The sequence below is a fragment of the Felis catus genome, chromosome E1, assembly GCF_018350175.1.
Source record: "Felis catus isolate Fca126 chromosome E1, F.catus_Fca126_mat1.0, whole genome shotgun sequence".
In the NCBI taxonomy this organism is placed as follows: Eukaryota; Metazoa; Chordata; class Mammalia; order Carnivora; family Felidae; genus Felis; species Felis catus.
This window is the reverse complement of record NC_058381.1, coordinates 4,397,038-4,417,628: the sequence shown is the minus strand read 5'-3', so window position 1 is coordinate 4,417,628 and position 20,591 is coordinate 4,397,038. Positions and strand designations below refer to the sequence as shown.

The 20,591-nt window shown below is 51.4% G+C and overlaps 1 protein-coding gene across 13 annotated transcripts in view; it reads left to right on the top strand.

Moving 5' to 3' along the window:
- The window catches only part of GAS7 (growth arrest specific 7), a 217,514-nt gene that overhangs the window by 119,545 nt on the left and 77,378 nt on the right, over positions 1–20,591 (top strand). For 10 of the 13 annotated variants that reach the window (XM_023243853.2, XM_006939789.5, XM_006939788.3 and 7 more), the window contains exon 2: positions 10,020–10,140. In XM_023243853.2, the coding sequence (XP_023099621.1) occupies positions 10,020–10,140 (121 nt within the window). Of the gene's footprint in view, positions 1–4,729; positions 4,850–5,939; positions 6,005–10,019; positions 10,141–20,591 lie in introns of those variants that run through there. The other 3 variants (XM_011288845.4, XM_045044869.1, XM_019817169.2) reach the window with 3 other exon arrangements.

The window sequence follows — 20,591 nt, the reverse complement described above, 5'->3', positions numbered from 1 at the left end:
AGCAGGGGAAGGGTAGAGAGAGAGGGAGACACAGAATCCGAAGCGGGCTCCAGGCTCTGAGCTGTCAGCACAGAGCCTGACGCGGGGCTTGAACCCACCAACTGCGAGATGAACCATGGGACCAACGCGGGGCTCGAGCTCATGAACCATGGGACCAAGACCTGAGCCGAAACCGAGAGTCAGACGCTCCACTGGCTGAGCCACCCGGGGGCCCCAGAGTGTTGTTTGGTCAGTGCGGAGATGGTTCTGAGAGATGGTGACGAGTGGGTATCTCTTGGATCCCTGTCATGCTGTACGGTGTTGCTGGACCGATGGCCACCAGCAAAAAAGCACGAGCCCTCTCAGAAAGGAGGTGTTGGCTGACATCCAGGTTCCTCGTTCCTTGCACCGTCTCCTCCAGAGCCCTGTACCTCGGCCCCTCTGTCTTGTATCCGGACGGCAGGTGCAGCAGTCACGGAAATGTCTTTCTCCGGCATCAGTCAAGGAAGGGCTCACACAGGAATGTGCGTAAGACCCGAGTAGAAGTCACTTCCTACATGATGGATTCCTTCCTGCCCTCCACTGCTTGACCCCAGGCACTTGAGGGCCATGACTTGGCTTCTGACACAGGAGGGGCCGCCTGACTCAGCCTTGGAGTTTTGCAGGATCGTTCGCAGACTTGCCCCACTGGGGACCCCATGTTTTCCAGCTTAGCAAGCTTTCCCGTGAGGGCTGACTTCCTGTGCTCTTGCACAGACTAGATTGTAATTGTGTTAATCAAAATTCCTGGTTAACCAGATCACTCTGTTCCTTTTTAGGATCAGAAAATAGAGTGTATTGTTCTGTGTCCTCTCCCCGCCCAGCCCTGAAAAACAGGCCCAGGGAGGCACTGAGGGGCTTACGGATGGATATTCAGGGCGGCCAGGACCGTCGCTGAGTCTTTCAAAAGGATCCAGACACAAAGCGGGGCGGGCTCCAGGCATGTGGCTGGCAGCTTTGTGGGTGCTGGGAGAAAGCTCTTATGGCATTGATATCTACCTCTGTTAGTGGGTACCAGTGGCACAGGTGTAAGGCTCCCTCTAGCAGCTTTGTGGATGGAGGGCAGGGATGGGTGGGGTGGGGGGATGGGATGGAAGAAGGTAGCCCGTGCAGGCAAGGGTGAGTATGACAAACGCTCCAGGGGGCCTGGAGCTGGGGAACCTGAGTGAGTCACCCTCCGGCCACTTGTAGATAGGATCCAGGAACGTTTCATGGGGTTAGAGGTGTGGCAGGAGTGAGTGAGAGATTCCAGCCACTGAGATGTGCATTACTGCTGCAAGCATGACCCCCCTCTCCCCCCCATCCATTCACCCTGAGCAGTGAGGCCAGAGGAAGAGTCCTGGGGACCTTCGCATCTAAATGATGAAAGCCCGATTTGGAAAGTTCCTTTAAGGGGCTCCAGGAAGCCATGTTAAAGGTGATTTCTTTGCTTTTCTTTTTTAATGTGTGTTTATTTTTGAGAGAGAAAGAGTTGGGGGGAAGGGGCAGAGAGAGACGGGGACAGATGATCCTTAGTGGGCCCTGCGATGTCACAGCACAGAGCCCGACGCGGGGCTTGAACTCACAAGCCGCGAGATCATGATCTGAGCCGACGTCGGACGCTCAACCGACTGAGTCACCCGGGCGTCCCCAGAGGTGATTTCTTTTTTTTTTTTTAATTTTTTTTTTAACGTTTTACTTATTTTTGAGACAGGGAGAGACAGAGCATGAACAGGGGAGGGTCAGAGAGAGGGAGACACAGAATCGGAAACAGGCTCCAGGCTCCAAGCTGTCAGCACAGAGCCCGACACGGGGCTCGAACTCACGGACCGCGAGATCATGACCTGAGCCGAAGTCGGCCGCTTAACCGACTGAGCCCCCCAGGCGCCCCGAGGTGATTTCTTATAAGAGCAGTTTGAGGAGGTCTGGCAAGGCCTTTGATGAGTGGGTCCCGTTCCCTGAGAGATGGTGCACACGGAGGAGTGGAAGGAAGGAAGTCATCGTGCCAGACAGTCTGGCTTCCCGAGCACGGCTTTGGCCTTGGCGATGCTCTGAGGGTGGTGCAAATCAGGACTCGGGGAAGCCTGGATTCCCACTGAGTTTTCCCTTAGCCAGCAAAGGGCTCTGATGCCACTCTGTCCTCTTTAATGGATTCCGGAGCTCAGGATTCCCTGTGGAAGCCTGTTGCCCATGAAGCCAACGAAAGGTGGCTGGAGGTCAGACTCACGACCCCTGGAACCGAGAAAGGTCCGTGGTCCCCAACGAGTCCTGCCCTTCCGTCCCATTCCTTCTGGCTGGAAACCTGTCATTCCCCAGGAGAGCGGCGAGAGCAGATCCAGATGCTGGAGGATGGGAGCCAATGGGGCAGGTACCTGATGGCCTCGCCATCGGAACTAAGAGGAAGAAGGATGTTCTCTTGTTGGGGTGGGAAGAGAGGTTTGATTTCATTTCTCTAGGTGCCCTCGCTTTATTTTGTCCCACTCCTAGATCTTTTTCACTTAAAAAAAAAATTTTTTTTAATGTTTATTTTTGAGAGAGAGAGACAGACAGAGCATGAGTGGGGGAGGGGCAGAGAGAGAGAGAGAGAGAGAGAGAGAGAGAGAGAGAGAGACACAGAATCCCAAGCAGGCTCCAGGCTCCAGGCTCCGAGCTGTCGGCACAGAGCCCGACACGGGGCTCAAACTCACGAACCGTGAGATCACGACCTCAGCTAAAGTTGGACACTCCAACCACCTGAGAGCCACCCAGGTGCCCCTAAAAGGAGGTACCTTCTGAAATCCAGTTACAGAGAACCCGAAGCCAGCTTTGTTTATGCTCCTTTACTGGGGACACCCTTCACCCACTTAAGCCTTGTCAGACTTTCTCCTTGTCTTTGTTGTGTAAATACATCGTCCTCCACGCGTCCGCCATCAGGCTTGTAAAATCCATGTTGCCTTCAGCAGCGCAGGACCTTCCTTCCACGATGCACATCTATGTCTTCTTTTAGCTGAGGGATTTTTTTTTTTCCTTTCCCTCCTATCAACCATGGTGTATGGTTTCTTTTCTCCAGGAGCACCTAGCTCTCTACAAGTCTGCCTCTTGGCTTATTCTTCTGTCCCTCTGTTTTGATTTTTCCCCATTTCCTTTGCATACCAGGAAAAATTCTTAACATTGGCTTTGTATATAACTGACTCTTTTTTTTCCCCTTTTTGTGCGAGATTAATTCCATATTCTGTGGCAATCCATGTGGATGTTCCTCTGTCGCTACCTCGTAAATTTCCCTACCATTTTGTTAATTTCCTGTCTCCTTTTTATAGCCTTTGTTTCCTTTTTCCACCCGACTTGCTTTGCATTAGTTTGTCCACTTCCTACGATGTGTTGTTGTTGTTGTTGTTGTTGTTGTTGTTTTGGCTCTTGTATTATGGATGCTATATCTTCCTGCCTTCTGTCGAGGTTGCTAAACATTTTCCTGGAATCTTCCGTCTGGATACCATATGAGGTCATGATTAGAAGACTGCCTGTTCTGAGGCTTCTGGATACCGTTCCTCCATTTATTCTCTACAGCGAAAGAAACTATAGTATCTTGTGTCCTCCCACCTCCCTGGACTCAGGGTTGAATAGCCCGTTCACTGGGATCCGGGAAGAGCTGGGGTTTGTTACGGGTGGGGCACACACATTGCTTAGACCCCCCGGTCTGTCTACTTGGTTGGTGCAGTGGCCTCCTCGGATCTGTTTGGAACCGGTTTCAGCTATGATTCCAAGTTTCCATCGCTCCATCCAATGTTCTGGGCACGGTGCTGAGACTAAAGCTAGGGACAAGATGGACGTGGCCGTGTCTTTCTGAATCTTAGTCTGTTTCTCACTGTTGTATGGTCTCTTCCTCCTCCTCCTCCTCTCTCTGGACAGGTCTCCAAATCCCTTCCTTTCGGAAGGATGGGAAGACACTGCCAGGGTCCATCCTCTCCCCACCAGCTTATAAATAAAACTACTCTCGAGGATTTCGCTGTCTGGAATGCACTGATCCACTGGTAGGGGCCCCTTCCTTCCTCCCCAGCTCTTTTCTGTGAGTCACGCTCAGACTACATACAAAGGCCACCAGAGCTGCAGAGAGGACTACTTTTACCCGTAAGATTGCCAAGGTGCCCCCTGTTGTGGGTGCAGACCCTGGCAGCATAACTGTGGGAGCGGGTGGCCCTGCTTCACGCTTTGTGTCGCGACCCAAGGGCAGGGGAGAGAGCGCCTTTCCTCCCGTAGCTGTCCCCAGCTTTGTGTAGGAGCCTCTCCATCCTCAACAGGTGTCCAGCAGAAAGGTCTGCAGCAGACAGGACTCTCCAGTCCCCGGCCCAGCTGGGGCTTGGTCTTCTTGGCTGCAGCCCCTGTCACAGCTGCTAATTGGTGGACATCCTGTTGACCTGGCCACCAGGTCCTGGACGGCTCAGGACGCACTAGTGACAAAGTGGTTCCTGGGGACCGGTGCCTCCCAGCCACACCCGGCCGTGGCCTGGCTGCTCCTGGGTGTCCCGGCTGGCCGTGTGTCTGGGAAGAGAGAACTTGCTGGAGAGTTCTTTGTGGGGGAGCCTTCAAGCACTGCCAATCACAGCACCCGGCTCATTAGCAGTCATTGCCATGGCAACGGGTCTGCCAGAAAGTGGCTCGTTAGGCTGACAACTTGGGAGATGTTATATATAGATCTGGGTGTGGGGGGAGTGGGGGTGTGGGGCCCCGTGGATATGCCTTTCTCTGGAGTTCCTATTGCTTCTGGGCTTGGGGTGTGAGAAGACGCAGAACAGGGGGACCTTAAAACTGTCTGATCTGGCTGCTAGAGCAAATTGACGACCACCCATTACCGTCGCTTTGCTCACATCTGCAGAAGGTAAGAGTCAGGTGCTCCCAGAAGCCTCCTGAGGGGGGGGACTGAGTCCCAGGCTGAACTTGAGGAGGGGCGGAGGCTGTGGGGGGCTGAGGGTGGGGGCTGGCACTGCCTGGAGGCTGCTGCAGAGACCAGATCAAATCTTTCTTAAAATAGTCTTATTTGAAGAAGGGTTTGGGCTAGGGGACCAAGCCTTTCTTGTACTAAGAAGCCATGCAGCTAAGCACTGTCTTTTTTTTTTTTTTTTTTTTTTTTTTTTTATAAATTGCACTTATTAAAATTTTATGTTCCAAGTCTTGATGTCAGAAGTGATGTTTTCTCTCTAGTGCTTTCTCTCAAGCTGCAGACCAGCCTGTTCTGAGCTCAGTAAGCATCAGGCTCACCTAGGATGCATGCGGAAAGGCTCCAGGTTGCCTTGGCCGTGGGATCAGGGCCCCGGAATCTGTGCCTTCACACACATCCCAGGGGACAGACTGGGTGTCCCCAGGACCATGCTCTGAGAAACGCTGCTGTAGCAGGGGTGAAGGGGGAGGGGGTGTTTTCAGCCTCTGGGTAACTTTGCTTGCTTGCTCTCCCCCCCCCCCCCCAAGAAGGACCAGTAGCCATCGTTCAGAGGATGGTTTCCTTGGTTGCACTATTTTAAATAAGGAAACAAGGAAGTTAGCCTACAGCCGGGAACGTGACGGTGTGGGTGGGGGTGGTGGTATTTCTGCGCATCTCCTGGGAAGGCATATGCTCATTTGGAGACTGTGAGACGGGCAGGAGAAGTGGGTCTGAGTTGTGTCCGTGATGGGAGCTGGGGGGTCAGGTGGTCCAGGTGAACAAACAGCCGCCCGTGGCTAGCTGGGGAGAGATGGGCTGAGGGTAGCCTGGAGGCAGGTAGCTGAACAGAAGTCTCCAGGACAAAGCTAGTGTCTTAAAGTTTGCTTTAACCACTTGATCAGCCGTGCGGCGTAGGATGGGTTTTTTAATCCTCTCAGTCTCTGATTCCTCATTTTGAAATGGGAAACAATTTGTACCTAGTGGCAGGTTTAAATTGTAAAAACTAGAAATAAGTGCATAAAGCATCTGGCCCAGTCCTTGGAGCACTATAAACATTCGGTGCACGATGAAAGTCATTACCGATGGACAGAAATGGGATCTGAGCTCCTGTGTTTCGTGAGTACCGGCTAGATTAGGGCTCTAAAGTCATCTAGAAGCCTCTTGATACTCTATAGGAAATAGAGTGAGGGGGTATATGCACAAACGATTCCACGGTGCGGGGGAGGGGGGCAGAAGATCCATAACTTCCTTCAGATTCTCTGAGGATGGTTTTCCATATACATTTGAGCAGGTTGTTGACTGAACAAAGGGACAAAAGGGAGGCTGCAATCCAGCCTTGCGCTCAGAGGGATGGCCCATCTGGAGGAAGAGGCAGCATTTTATAATTTCCACAGAGCCATGCTGTGCCTCAGGTTAAGAATTTCTGAGTTGGAGGAAATCGCTTTCACCTCCGATCTTGTTCATTGTAGGTAGGGCCCCAACCCCCGGGCCTGTGTGTCACTTCCTCTGCTCATTCCTATTCCCATGGGAAGGAGCTGCCGGGAGGGAAGGGGAGAAGCCACAGGACTAGCAAAAGGAAGAAAAGGGTTTAACTTGAAGGAAACGAATTAGAAGAAGCAGCTTGAGAGAGACCATAATTATTGGGTAGTTCCTTGCACTACATCTGTCTGGATGGCTGTGGGGCCGCTCTCCCAGGAGGCCCGTCCCTCCATGGCCATGAGCGACGAGGTAATGTGGGTGGTTCGGGCCTCTTCGACCAGGACCTGTAGGTGGGGAGTCCGACTTCTCCCTCCTCCACAGCTTGACAATGATTTTTTTTTTTTAAGTTGTGAAATACACCTAACAAAGTGTATCATGGCTGGTATTCATACACCCATAGCATCGTGCGACCATCACCTCTGTCTGCTTCCAGAACATTTGCATCACCCCAAAAAAGAAACCCTGTACCCATCCTCCCCCCTTCCCTCCCGAGCCCCTGGCAACTGCTAATCTGCCTCCTGTTTCTATAGATGTCTCTATTCTGGGCATTTCATATAAAAATGGAAGCGGGCAGTATGCGGCCTTTTGTGTCTCTAGCTTACGGCACGTGGCTTGGTTTCCGGGTTCCTCCGTGCTGGAGCGTGTATCAGCACCTCATTCCTTTTGATGGCGGGTATTTCTTTGTTTGGAGGCACCCCATTTTGTTGACCCCCGCTCATCTGTCGATGGACCCTTGGGTGGTTTCTGCCTTCTGGCTGTTGTAGACCGTGCTGCTGTGAATATGGATTTACGGTAAGCATTGGGTGCCATTTTCAATTCTCCTGGGTACGTACCCAGTTGCGTCCGTGTCTTTTGACTCCTGATGTGGTTCAAGAGAGCGGGACTGTGGCTGCCCTGGTGGGCGGGGGCAGAGCACAGGGAGGTGACAGGCAGAGGGAGCAGCCGTGGCCGTGCCAGAGGGGGATAGGAGACAGACACCCTTTGTTACGTTGGCCCATTTTGGAAATAGGCTGAAGTTGGCTCTTCCTGGCTCAGAATCAGAGGTCCTCCCCGACAGGTGTCCTCTGTAGGGTCCAGGCAGGGAGAATCCTGCGTTTCCTAGATGGGTAAGACCTCAAGGCAGTCAGGGTACCTCTGTGGTCATCAGTGTCCTATAATGGAAGCCAAGACTTAATCTGATCCCACAGAGTTAGATAAATCCCCTAGAGTAATTCTTTTTTTTTTTTTAATGTTTATTTATTTTTGAGGGAAGGGGAGGGGCAGAGAGAGGCAGACAGAGGATCCAGAGCGGGTTCTGCACTGACAGCAGTGAATCCGATGCAGGGCTGGAACTCAAGGCCCGCGAGATCATGACATTGAGCCAAACTCGGACACTTGACCTATTGAGCCACCCAAGTGGCCCCTAGAGTTGTTCTGAAGACGAAAAGCACTGTGTAGCCATGGACACGGGACAGGTGTCATTGTTTGCTGTGTCACAGGTAGGCCATGGAGGGTCAGAAGTTCCCTCCACTCCCTCAACCGCCCCCCCCACCCCAAGGAGCTAGCGGTCTGCTCACCACCCGGCCTCCGTGTTCGTCACCCTCTTAACGCATTAGCCTCCCCAGCGGGTGGGTCTTTGCCCTTTGAATTGCACAGTCTTAGACACAGAGGTCTGGGGAGGAGCGACAGTTAACGGTGACATTGTTTCAGACGTGGTAGAGTGCTAGGCTGGACTGTGGGCCCCTGAACTTCACATCCAGGGGGCAGAGGCTGCGTGAAACCGGGTCTCACTGGGCTCTTAAACGCGTCCCTCCTGCCGGGAACCCTCAGCTACGAGGCATCTTGGTGACAGGGACTCTTCTAGGTGCTGAGTGCGTTATCGTTCATGTCCATGGCGCCTTCCGCAGCAGGGCTCCTGTCTTCCCCCTCGGTTTTGTGGATGTACAGATAAAAGCAGTTGGCTGAGTCACTTCCCCAAGTCATGTGGCTGCTCAGGGGCTGAGTCAGGATTGAGCCCCAGGCCGGAGGGCTGTTTCCCCTTTGCTTCTGGGTCCCTCTCTCCTCTGTACCCTATTTCTGGCCGTGTCCGTCTCTGACCCTTGCTTAATACCCTTTAACAATTGCCCATTTCCTCCCCGGGGCTGCTAGGAGAAACACCAAATATGGCCTTCCCTTCTTGGATGCTCTAAGACACCTGACTCCACAGAAGCAGCCTGCCGTCTTACCCCCTGGGTTCTAGAATATTCCTCTCTTACGTGAAGCCTCATAACCTCCTCATTCCTGTAATGCTCCCAGCTCCACTCAGCCAAGATGCACATCTCCTGTATGTGGGATATTTTATCCACACACACGTGTGCACCTGCACGCTGGACTCCTCATAAGACTGTTTGCTGTGTGTGTGTTTTGACTACCTGCCGATGTGGGAGGAGCCAAAGCAGGTGTCTGGAGGTCCAGGTAAACGTGATCAGGTGTGTGTTGGGATTCTGGACATGCCCTGCTGGGGAGGAGGCCGCCTGGCCGCTGTCCGGCACCCGGTGCTGGGACACCTGTCCATACTGAATCGAAGACGCACTGTGGGTTAAAAGCCGTGGAGACGGAAGTTGGCCATGGGGAGGCCGTGTTTACTCAGGGTCCCGGGAGCATCTAGGATTGACCGGGTCCCTGCTGAGGGCGTGCAGGGCACATGTACGCGGTTTTGCAGCCTTAAGAAAATACAGGAGCAGGAGAGCCAAGGAACCATGTGTCTGCACTGCTTGCTTTTTTTTTTTCTTTTTTAATGTTTATTTATTTTTGAGAGAGAGAGAGAGAGAGAGAGAGAGACAGAGCGTGAGCATAGGAGGGGCAGACACAGAGGGTGACACAGAATCCAAAGCAGGCTCCAGGCTCCGAGCTGTCAGCACAGAGCCCGACGCGGGGCTCGAACTCATGAACTGTGAAATCATGACCTGAGCCGAAGTCGGGTGCTTAACCGACTGAGCCATGCAGGCTCCCCTCTCTGATTTTTATTCTTATTTATTAAAAAAAATTTTTTTTAAAACGTTTATTTATTTTTGAGAGAGACACAGGGTAAGCAGGGGAGGGGCAGAGAGAGAGGGAGACACAGAATCGGAAGCAGGTTCCGGGCTCTGAGCTGTCAGCACAGAGCCTGACGTGGGGCTCGAACTCATGAACCGCGAGATCATGACCTGAGCCAAAGTCAGACACTGAACCGACTGAGCCACCCAGACACACCTCTCCAATTTTTATTTTTAAGAACACTGCTCCCCCTGGTCAAAAGAATTAAACCCCACCGTAAGCTCACGTGAGCAAAAGGGAGTCGCGTTTTGGCCTGTGAGCCCGGTTCTCTCCAGATCTCCCCCAGAGAGATTTGGACGCAGGACCAGAAAAGCCCCCCCTTGCCCTCCGTCCGTTCTCGGCGTTGTCTGAGAAGCTTTTGCATCGCGCTCTGCTGAGACTTGCGTTAATTACTTCTGGTAGGTTCACACAGCTGGCCTCGGGGCCTCGTCTGCTGCTGTCCTCGGGGGTCCCGAGGCGCTCTGGCTTCAGGTTCTGCAGCCGGGGGTGTGCAGAGTGATGGGGCCCCGGAGCAAGCACAGGTGCAGGCCCTGTGAGCGCCTGACCCCGACAGCCCCCCGTGCCCACGGTGTGTGACCTTTTCTCTCCTCTTCCACAGAAACCTGGAATGGTCCCCCCACCGCCGGGAGAGGAAAGCCAGATTATCCTCCTTCCGCCTGGCTGGCAGAGTTACTTGTCTCCTCAGGGTCGGCGTTACTATGTCAACACGACCACCAATGGTGAGTCCCGCTCTGGGGGTGGGGGGGGCGGGGGGACCTTGCACCAGGCTCCCTCGGGGTTTCTGCCCTCCTCTGGCGTGTACCGACCGATGCTCAGACTGTGTCTTCGGAAACCTACCTCCGGGGCTGTGGGGGACTCCTGCTTTCCCCACGGTGCCGGGTGGTGGGGGTCCGTGCCGGATGGGGAGGGCCGCCCTTCAGGGTTGGGGGTCATCTCTGGAAACTCACAGCCACCCCCGGCATCTCCGTCGAACCCGGTCTCATGGTCTGGGGCCAGTTCCCAAAGCGGGACCTCAGAAGGTTCTCAGGTCAACATCTGGTTTAAGCTGAGTAAGCCAGGTTTAGCTACTGTAGGATCCTCTGGGAGTGTGGCCTGTGCTAATAAGACAGAAGCTTCCACGAACAGGGGTTGCCGGTGTGGGGTTTCCCTAATTTGACTGCAACATCTTCCCCGAAGTATCCCACTGGCTCGTGTTTCTTGGGATGCTCATTGGGAAATTCTGGGGTTGCTTGCGAATTATTTTTTTCTAACAGAGGACACGGGTCCCATGTGTAGTTCTGAGCTGAGTTAGGACCACACCTCCTTGCACTCGGTTGTTGTGGACTTCCTGGGCCTCACGGTGACTCCAGGACCCCCCAGCATGTGGGCTGTAGAGTGGGGCTTGCAAGAAGGCTAGGGAAGGTGTATAGCAGGGGCAGCAGTAGGTTCTAGAACAGGGTGGTCTTGGGCAGGGCAGGGCAGAGCAAATGCAGCCAGAGGGCTCTGTCTCTTGGCCTCCACACCTCCCCAGAGGAGGGAAACACAGAAGGTTCAATGTGGGGTGAATCACAGATGTGTGTGTCAAGGCGGGATGTGAAATACAGTCTATGTCCACGTGTCATCCCTGCCTTGGTCCTTCACCTCCCGTGTCTGCGCCCACCTGACTTAACAGTCACCTTTTCCGACCCAGTGGGACCATTACTATGGCCGGTGATTGCAAGGCCACCCTCGGAGGGGTCCTGGTAACGGGGAGCCAGCCTTTCAGAGGGAGCAGCAGAGAAAGCAGCTGCCACTAGGGGTCGCTGGTTTGTGTTCTCGTCCCCTGCGGGCTTGAGGGGCTTGTTCCAGCAGAGGCGGTAACTGGGGTTTCTAGGAAAAGGGAAGTAGAACTATTTCTGATCGTTCTAATCTTAAGCTTCCTCCAAACACACACTTGAATGGCCTTGCACCGTGGTCGGCCTTTGAAGTTTCAGAGGAAGTTCTAGGCACAGCATGATGCCGACCGAGGTCCTCAGGGTCTTGGATGGATTCTCGTCCCGAATCAGCCCACTCTATTGCAAAGGGGCTGAGTGAGGGTGGGTGGTCAAGAGAGGCTTGGTAAAATCTGCTTTTATTTTATTTTATTTTATTTTATTTTATTATTTTATTTTATTTTATTTTATTTTATTTATTTTATTTTTTTTATTAGAGAGTAGAACGTTCCTGGTTAAGAAACTCACTGGGTGTGAAAAGAAATAAAAAGTAAAAATCTGTGGTTGCCTTCCCTAAAGCTGTTTATCCTGCACGTCGTTGCAGACGTTTGTATCCTCTTACCTTCTAACACGTGCGTGCTTATTCTTCTTAACAAATCGAAGAACGGTCCAGGTTCTGGGAACTGGTCAGACAGCGTCTTTCTGTAGGTGTACATGATACTGGAACTAATGTTGCAACACGGCTCCGTGATGCTCCATTGCGGGCATATGCTACTGTTAATGTAACTCTCCCGTCTTCGTTAAGGGGATATTAAAGTCCCATTTTAATTAACTGACAGTGTCTGGGGGCTATTTTTCTGAGACCCAGGCTTTTCACCTGTGCCTGGCGGTCAGGGCTTTCTTGCGGGTCCGGGGATATACTGATCCCCCCCAGAGACTCTACACCAAGGGCGGGCAGACTGTCTTCTGTAAAGGGTCAGGTAGTGACACGTTTTTGTTCGTGAGGCTCCTGTGGTCTCCGTCACTGCTCCTCAGCTCTGTCCTCGTCACATGAAAGCTGCCACAGACGACACGGAAACCGCTGAGTGTAGCTGTGTTCCAATAAAACTTTGTTTATAGACACTGAAACGTGAATGTCAAATAGCTTTTCCACGTCACCAACGTGATTTCTTTCTCAAGCACTTAAGACGATCTTAGTTCGGGGGTTCACGGGCTGTGTGATAAGGGGAGGGTGGGCCCCTGAGCTACCGGCCCCTGCTTTAAGCTCTCTGTTATGCCCTGTAAGACTGGCTTTCCTTCCCCTTGCCTGCTTTCTCTGATAGGCTTGCGGTAATCCTGGCCGAGGAAAGGGTTGGGGGGTGGGAAATGCCTTTCTTTCTTTTTTAAAATTTAAAAAATTTTTTAATGCGTATTCATCTTTGAGAGACAGAAGGAGACAGAGCACGAGCGGGGGAGGGGCAGAGAGAGAGGGAGACACAGAATCCGAAGCAGGCTCCGGGCTCTGAGCTGTCGGGGCAGAGCCCGACGTGGGGCTCGAACCCACGAACCGCGAGATCATGACTTGAGCCACAGTCGGACGCCCCGGGAAATGCCTTTCTGACGGCAAAGAGATAGTCCTGTTTGGAGGGATCGTGCGGACCCTGAACATCATAGTAAGGATTTTGTTCTTTAGCCAGAGGGAACAGAAGCCCAGCTATCTTTCTGATTCTGGCTGCTGGGCTTCCGATGACCTTTTTGGATCTGATCGCCCTTCTGTGGGGGAAGCACCTGTCGGAACAGCCTCTTGCTCTCCTCCTGACCTCCTGACCCCCCCGGGGGCATTTGACTTTGTGTCTCATCCTGGCTGGGCCAGCCGCGTTCCCCCCTCTCTGCCCCAGCCCTGGGGCCTCTCCCGCCATGTGACCCGGGCCAGGGCCGTGCACCCTGCTCTGGCCCCCACACACCTTTCTTCTCGTCTTCCTGTTCATCTCCCTCTCTTCCAGATACTTCTGGTGTCCCTTAATCCCCGATGGCTTCGCAGAGGGCGCTTGGGCACGGTGGGTGTTCGGTCCCTGTTCTTACACCACATATAAGTGCAACGGGTTGACAGCCAAGTTTACATTTGTATTACCTTTCTCTGGCTCATCTGCTTATTTTGAAATCCATTGAGGATTTTAGGGACAGGCGTCGTCACAGCGCTGGCGGCCGGGCTGGGCTGTGGGGATGCCGATTGGGACAGGAAGCCGTCTCCGCCTTGGAACACTGGCGTCCTAGACAGCACATGCCCACAGGCGTTGTGAGTGTTAGTGTTGACATCTGGGGGCTCCGGGGTAGAGGGTCACCAGCTTTTGCCGGGTCTTGGAAGAGGGAGGGACCCTGGACTCGGGGATTCCACGCGGGGGTCACCGCGCCACAAGGGCGAGACGGCGGGGAAAAGTCTGACCCACCGATGACCCCACGAGACACCGGGAGGACCTGGGACGTTGCCCTGAGGGCAACAGACAGCTCTAGAAGGCATTAAAGCGGAGGCCTGACGTGATCAGAACAGCGTGGCAAGACTGCTTGGGTAGCAGAGGGGAGGAAGCAGGGGCGGTGAGCATGGGCCCACGCAAACAAAATGAGAATAGAAGGAATGAGGTCAGCGCCACACCTACAGCTGTAGCTGGGGAGGGAGGAGGTAGAATCCGTCCGACAGGATGTAGCACGTGAGGGAAAGAAGGAATCAAGGCTCCTCTGAGTTGTTTTGCTTTGTGTGATGGAGCCGTGCGGGGAGCACCTGGGACGCGAGGGGGGAACGGGTTTGGAGGGGAGGAGACAAAAATCCTTGTTGCACGTAGGGTTCCTTGGGGAGCTGGCCAGCCTATGTTTAGACGGATGCGTCTGTGACGTGGGACGTGGGGGGGCACCTGGGCCGGAGATGAGGATCCGGGGGGCCATGTGGGTGCCTGGCTTGGCAAGCAGAAAGCAGAATGGATTTCACCTCTTCTTACCCCTTTGGCCTGGCAGCATTATGCAGTGACCAACCTGGACGACCACAGAGGGCAGCCCAGAATTTTCATTTCATCGTGGACGGAGGAATGAAGCCGTGAAATGCAGGAGTTCATCACCCAGGGCGAACCTCTAGGAGAGAGTCCTGCAGGGAAACACGGAAGGAGGGGCGAGGGAGACTTTGAAATAATTGTCAGAGATCGGAAGAATTCAGGAGAAATAAGGCAATATTGTGAAGGGCAAATGAGAAAAGATGGTTGAGAAGGACACTCAGAAACTGAAATATAGATCAAGTTTATGATAGAGGTGATACTTTATTTTATTTATGTATTTATTTATTTTTATTAAAAAAAATTTTTTTTTGATGTTTACTTTTGAGACAGAGACAGAGCATGAACGGGGGAGGGTCAGAGAGAGAGGGAGACACAGAATCCGAAGCAGGCTCCAGGCTCTGAGCTGTCAGCACAGAGTCCGACGCGGGGCTCGAACTCACAGACTGCGAGATCATGACCTGAGCCGAAGTCGGACGCTCAACCGACTGAGCCACCCACGCACCCCAAAATAAAATTTATTTTTAAGGGAAACACAACTATCTTCTTGGAGCCCCAGCCGCAGCCCAGAGGAGCTAGGAATTGTTTTTGCTTTTTTGATAAAGTATCCATACGTACAAATGTTTTATTATGTTTGTGAGTGAAGCTCGGAGGGCCTCACCAGGTTTTGAGCTTTTTGGATTCATTTGCCAAATGGCCGGTCGTTCTCTTGATTTCTTGTTTTAATTTTTCTTTAAATGAGTAGATTCCCATTTAACTTTATTACACCAGGAATTAATGTGAGTTTGTGGGTAAGTTTTCCAGTAGAACACTTTCAAAAGCATGGTTTGACCTCTTCTTTGTTACAAATAATTGGATGTTTTTCTCGTTCTCCAGATAGAACAGCCCTGATAATTCCCTGTTAATAACAGTTGCCCGGAGAAACTTCTACACTCAGAAACCTCTGTGTGTTTTCTTCTGTCCATCTGTGTTGAACAAATGTGAGATGGGAATGTTGCCTTTTCTTGGCACGTTTAGTTGATTTGAGTTCGCTGTGTGCGCGCGTGCGTGTGTGTATGTGTGTGTGCATTCGTACACGTTTCTTGTTTTGGCTTTCTTATTTTTATCTAATGGACTCTTTGCGCAAAGCTGTTAGACCTTAGCGCTTATTATTAATCTGTTTCTGTGTGGGTTTTGTTTTTCCTCGCAGAGAATCCATTTTAATTTGTAGCGTTAAGGTAGCATTTAAAGTGCACAACACATTCCTCGAATCTCAGCCCTTTTGAAGGGTGGTAATCTTGGAACTTTGGCAAATGCCGAGTGGGTTAGAGTCCTGCCCACAGCCAGGATATGGAAGACCCGTAAAAAACCAAGACAAAGGAGACAAAAAGGATTGTATTGTTTACTGTGTTCTAGGAAGTTGAGTTACTGTGGAAAAGGCAGCTGATTGGTCCAGAGTGTAAGAACTATCCTCATTGGCTGTTAGGCGGGGTCACCGATTAGCAGCAAATTATCCAGATATGGAAGTGAAACAGGAAGGAATGTGTGAGGGACGCCTGGGTGGCTCAGTCGATTGAGTGTCCAACTTCGGCTCAGGTCATGATCTCGCGGTTCGTGAGTTCAAGCCCCACATCGGTCTCACTGCTGTCAGTGAGGAGCCCACTTTGGATCCTGTGTCCCGCCCCTCCCCTGCTTGCACCCTCTCTCTCTCTCAAAAATAAACAAACGTTAAAGAAAAAAAAAGAAACGTGTGGGATATGACCCAGCAATTCCACTCCTAGATACATACCCAAGAGAATTGGTTATATACACGCGAAAACCTGAACGTGAATATTCACGATGGCATTCTTCATCGTGGCTGGAAACAACCAAAATGTCTGTCACACGATGAATGCATACACAAAATGAGCTGTATCCTTAAAAATGGGATCTTATTCAGGCATAAACAGGAAGGAAATACTTGTGGACACCTGCTGCAACACGGATGAACCTTGAAAACATCATGTTGAGCGCAAGAAGCCGATACAAAAATCATACACCATATGGTTCCATTTACGCAAAATACCCAGGATAGGCAATGACATAAATACAGAAAGTAGATGAGTGGTTTCCCAGGCAGGGAGAGGGGAGGATTAGAGACCTCGGATGGGTACGAGGGTTAGATGAGGAAAGTGTTCCAAAATTAGATAGTTGGTAATCTCTGCACAATTCTGTGAACATAGTAGAAACTATTACGTGCTTTTAGAGAGGATTTTATGGTATATAAATTAACACAATAAAAAGAGGCATATGATGTCTTGGTTGGAGGTTCCTTCTGCCTGATTCCCAAACTTTGGTGGGCATTAGAAATACCTAGGGAGTTTGTCTAAAAATACCACAAACATTAAAGGGCACCCGGGTGGTTCAGTCAGTTAAGCGTCCAACTGGAGCCTGCTTCAGATTCTGTGTCCCCCTCTCTCTGTCTCTCTCTGCCCCTCCCCGGCTTACACTCTGTATGTCTCTCTCAAAAATAAACATTAAAAACATTTTTTTTTGCTATCATAAATATTAAAAAGAAATTTTTAAAAAGGTGGGTGCCTGCGTGGCTCAGTCAGCTAAGTAAGTGTCCGACTTCAGCTCAGGTCATGATCTCGCAGTTGGTGAGTTTGAGCCCTGCGTCGGGGTCTGACAGCTCGGAGCCTGGAGCCTGCTTTGGATTCTGTGTCTCCCTCTGTCTCTGCCCCTCCTCTGCTCTCTCTCTCAAAGATAAATAAACATTAAAAAAAAATACCAATATGCAGGCAGGTCCCACCACAGACCTATTGAGTCAGAATCTGTTCTTTGGAAAGAGTAAAAACGTCTGCTTTATATTTTTAAGCGCTTTCTAATAGTTCCCACCCATTTTTGACTTGCAAGGAGACCGTGAGATTGATGAGGGCATAGTCAGCAGATCAAATAGCATGAGGTTGAGGAGGAAACTTAAATCCAATTTTCTTTTACAGAGGTACAGTGGAAAAAACACAATTTTCTTCAAACAAGTAAACACATATTCTAGTCTCGAGGTTAAAGGTTGTATAACCGTAAGCTACTGTAGTTCAGGCGGAATCTCCGAGACGAGCCGCTTCCGAACAGATTACTCAATTTTACGCCGACAAGTCACAGATTTAGTATAAACCTGCCACGAAAGACCCTTCACCCTGGCTAGCATTTATATTCTTCGGTGTTGTCAAGGTAACGGACGTGTGGATACCTTCCAGTCTTTATCCTGATTCTTCTAACCAGGATGAGTGGCAGATCTTTTAATTTCAGAGCATTCGAGTCAAAAGTTCAAAAAAAAATTTTTTTTTTAATCTCAGCATTTTTGCCACTAGAAAAACCCCTGTGAACGCTTGTGTCGACTTTGCTTCTAGCTGTGGTTAAGTCAGAGCATTTGGGGGCTTCTACGATTTTCATTTTCCCATCGTGACATCTGGACCGAACGAACACGATCCTTGTCTTCAAAGGGAACTTAAGAGTCTAGTGAAATCGTTCAAGCCTTTGATACGGCAAGAAGCCGTAGGTTTCTACTTTTGTATTGCTCTTCTCTGGAGGTTTTTAGACGGGGGCTTGCTAACTCGCCTCAGCTTTGCTCAGGAAGCAAGTGCCAGCGTCGAGTTACTGACCCCTCGCCGCACATCACGCAGAGCCCCGTGACCCCGTGAGCGGAGTTTGGTGGCATCTGATGGGCCAGAGTGGCTGATCCATCCCTGTCAGGGTAACCCAACCATATCAGGTGGCGGGATCTCTATCGGTTATTAGCTTGAGCAATATTCATTCATTAAAGGCCAGAATAAGAGTACAATATGGCTGTGAGTTGTGGACCCATAGGAAGTGGTGTTTGCTTGGCTTGAACTCATTAAAAAAAAATAAAATAAAGCAGTGCTCATCCACGATGACTAAATTTCTAGGGCAGCGGCATTAGGGTGCCTCTGTGTCGGTAGGAGACCTGACGGTCACAGCAGGGTCAGCACCCCCAGATCCTGCTGAACTGCCCGGAAGAGGTGCAGGTGTGACGGAGGTCACGTGCTGGATTGTCTTGAGACCAGGGGTCGGCATTTTATTCTGCGTACGTAGCAAGTTAAAATGTTCAGTGACTTGACAACGTTGGCAAATTGGGACGTTTTCCATGAACATCGGTTAACTTGTCTTCTCTTGAAGAATCATGGGGTGTGGCCGCGTTGGACCCACCTTCCTGCGTGCACATAAGCCGGGAGGAGCTGCGAAGGTTGCCTCCCTCCCCCTGATTTTTCTTACCCTTCGTCACACGCCTGCGTTTTGTGTGTCCAGTTCCTGTGGGTGTTGGAGTTTTGACCCGCGTTGAGACAGAACCTCGTGGTTTTATACCAAGTAATGCGTAAGAGAGCTGGCATTGGACACCCAGTCGGCAGGATTTATTTATATTTATATGTATTTATATATTTATTTTATAAATGCTCTTGGAAATTGGAGATTAAGAAAGGGGATCCGATCCGGTGAGAGAATCAAGAATCCAGGGAGTGAGGCACTTGGGTGGCTCAGTAGTTGAGCGTCCAACTCTTGATTTTGGCTCAGGGCATGATCCTGGGGTTGTTGGATCGAGTCCTGTGTTGGACTTCGTGCTGACTATGGAGTCTGCTTAAGCTTTCTCTCTCTCTCTCTCTCTCTCTCTCTCTCTCTCTCTCTCCCTTTCCCCTGGTCAAACGCTCTCTCTCTCTCTAGAATAAAAAACAGGGGCGCCTGGGTGGCTCAGTCAGTTGAGCGTCCAACTCTTGATTTTGGCTCAGGGCATGATCCCGGGGTTGTGGGATCGAGTCCTGTGTTGGACTTCGTGCTGACTATGGAGTCTGCTTAAGCTTTCTCTCTCTCTCTCTCTCTTCCCCTTTCCCTGGGTCAAACGCTCTCTCTCTCTCTAAAATAAAAAACAGGGGCGCCTGGGTGGCTCAGTCAATTGAGCGTCCGACTTTGGCTCAGGTCATGATCTCACGGTCCGTGAGTTCGAGCCCCGCATCGGGCTCTGTGCTGACAGCTCAGAGCCCGGAGCCTGCTTCCAATTCTGTGTCTCCCTCTCTCTCCGCCCCTCCCCCACTCACGCTCTGTCTCTCTCAAAAAACGAATAAACGTTAAAAAAATTTTTTAAATAAAAATTAAAACAACTCAAAAAAGAGAATCCAGGGAGAAATGGCTGACTGGTATATAGTTACAAAGCATCTATTTCAGCAAGGACCTCCGGCTCATCTCATGTGCTGCCTTATTCCTGGAGGTTTTGCGGGCACCTGACTATCAGTGCAGGAAGCATTGCCTTTCTGGGGCTGGCGTGAAGTCTGTGTGTGTGTGTGTGTGTGTGTGTGTGTGTGTGTGTGTGTGTGTGTGTGTGTTGGGGCTTTGGGAACCTGTGGCTGCAGCAGGAAGTTGGGGTCCATCTGGAAGGGCAGTCTGGACAGTGGAAACCGGGTAGCTGCTTAAAGGGTGAGAGTCCACAGAGCCTTGGGAACCCCCTAGCAAAAATGGAAAGGATCTGTAGGTTGCATTCTGATCAGTGAGTGGGCGAGCGCCGCAAGAATTGATTATCAAGCAACAAGTGTTTGTTAATGCCTCTCTGTGCTCAGCTCCAATTATCCACTTGGATGGCTTCTTACGGGGGAGGGCGGTGTGGGCTAACGGTGCACACAGGCTACATGTTTACATGTTTGCAAAGACGGACTGCGTCCTTCAGGTGGAGAGGGGATTGTTAAACGGGTCTTTTCCTCGTGGGTTGGATCTCAGGTTTTCTTTCCTGCTTGCATAGACCTCTCTGAAGATCCCTTCCGGCTCTAAGATTCTCTGAAACCAAGGAGTCGCAACACCAGCATGCCCATCACCCGCCACAGTTTGGGAACGCGCCTCCGTCCATAAAGCTGGCGCGGTTTCCCGATGATCAGATCTTTGTTATCGGAGGAAGATCTCAGAGTGGGGTAACGGCGTTTTTGTTACTTCAGTCCCAGTCGGATTCCAGAGTAGGCAGAGCTCATCCAAGAGGCGTGGGAGGAGAACAGGGTGAGAAGTTAGTCATGCAGGATGTGTTTACTTCATGCCGCTCCCTGGGAACGGCGTGCTGGGCCGAGCGCAGGGGCACTGAGACCCTGCGCTGGAAGGATCTTGTCCTTTGCACACACCATAAGCCGGGCCTTGCGTACGGCAGCCCCCCGGTCTTTGCTGTTGACTGAATCTCCCGACCAGCTGTGCTTAATGCTTCTCTGCACGCCCGAAGATGCCCTTGGCCCCGGAAGAAACAGCTCCTGTAATGGGGGAGAGTGGAAATGATCCTGCAGTCTGGAACAGGGAGGAGCTCTGGGAACAATATGCCCGGGGGGGGGGGTCCTGCCTCTCACTCCCACCCCCCAAATTAACCCTCGCGTGGCCATTGTGGGGACCTCGTAGGGGTTCCGGGTGACTGGGGGCACTTGGGTTAGAGAAGTCAGAGCAGAAGCAGTTTGATAGCTCGTATGTTCACAGTCAGCCTGACTGGGC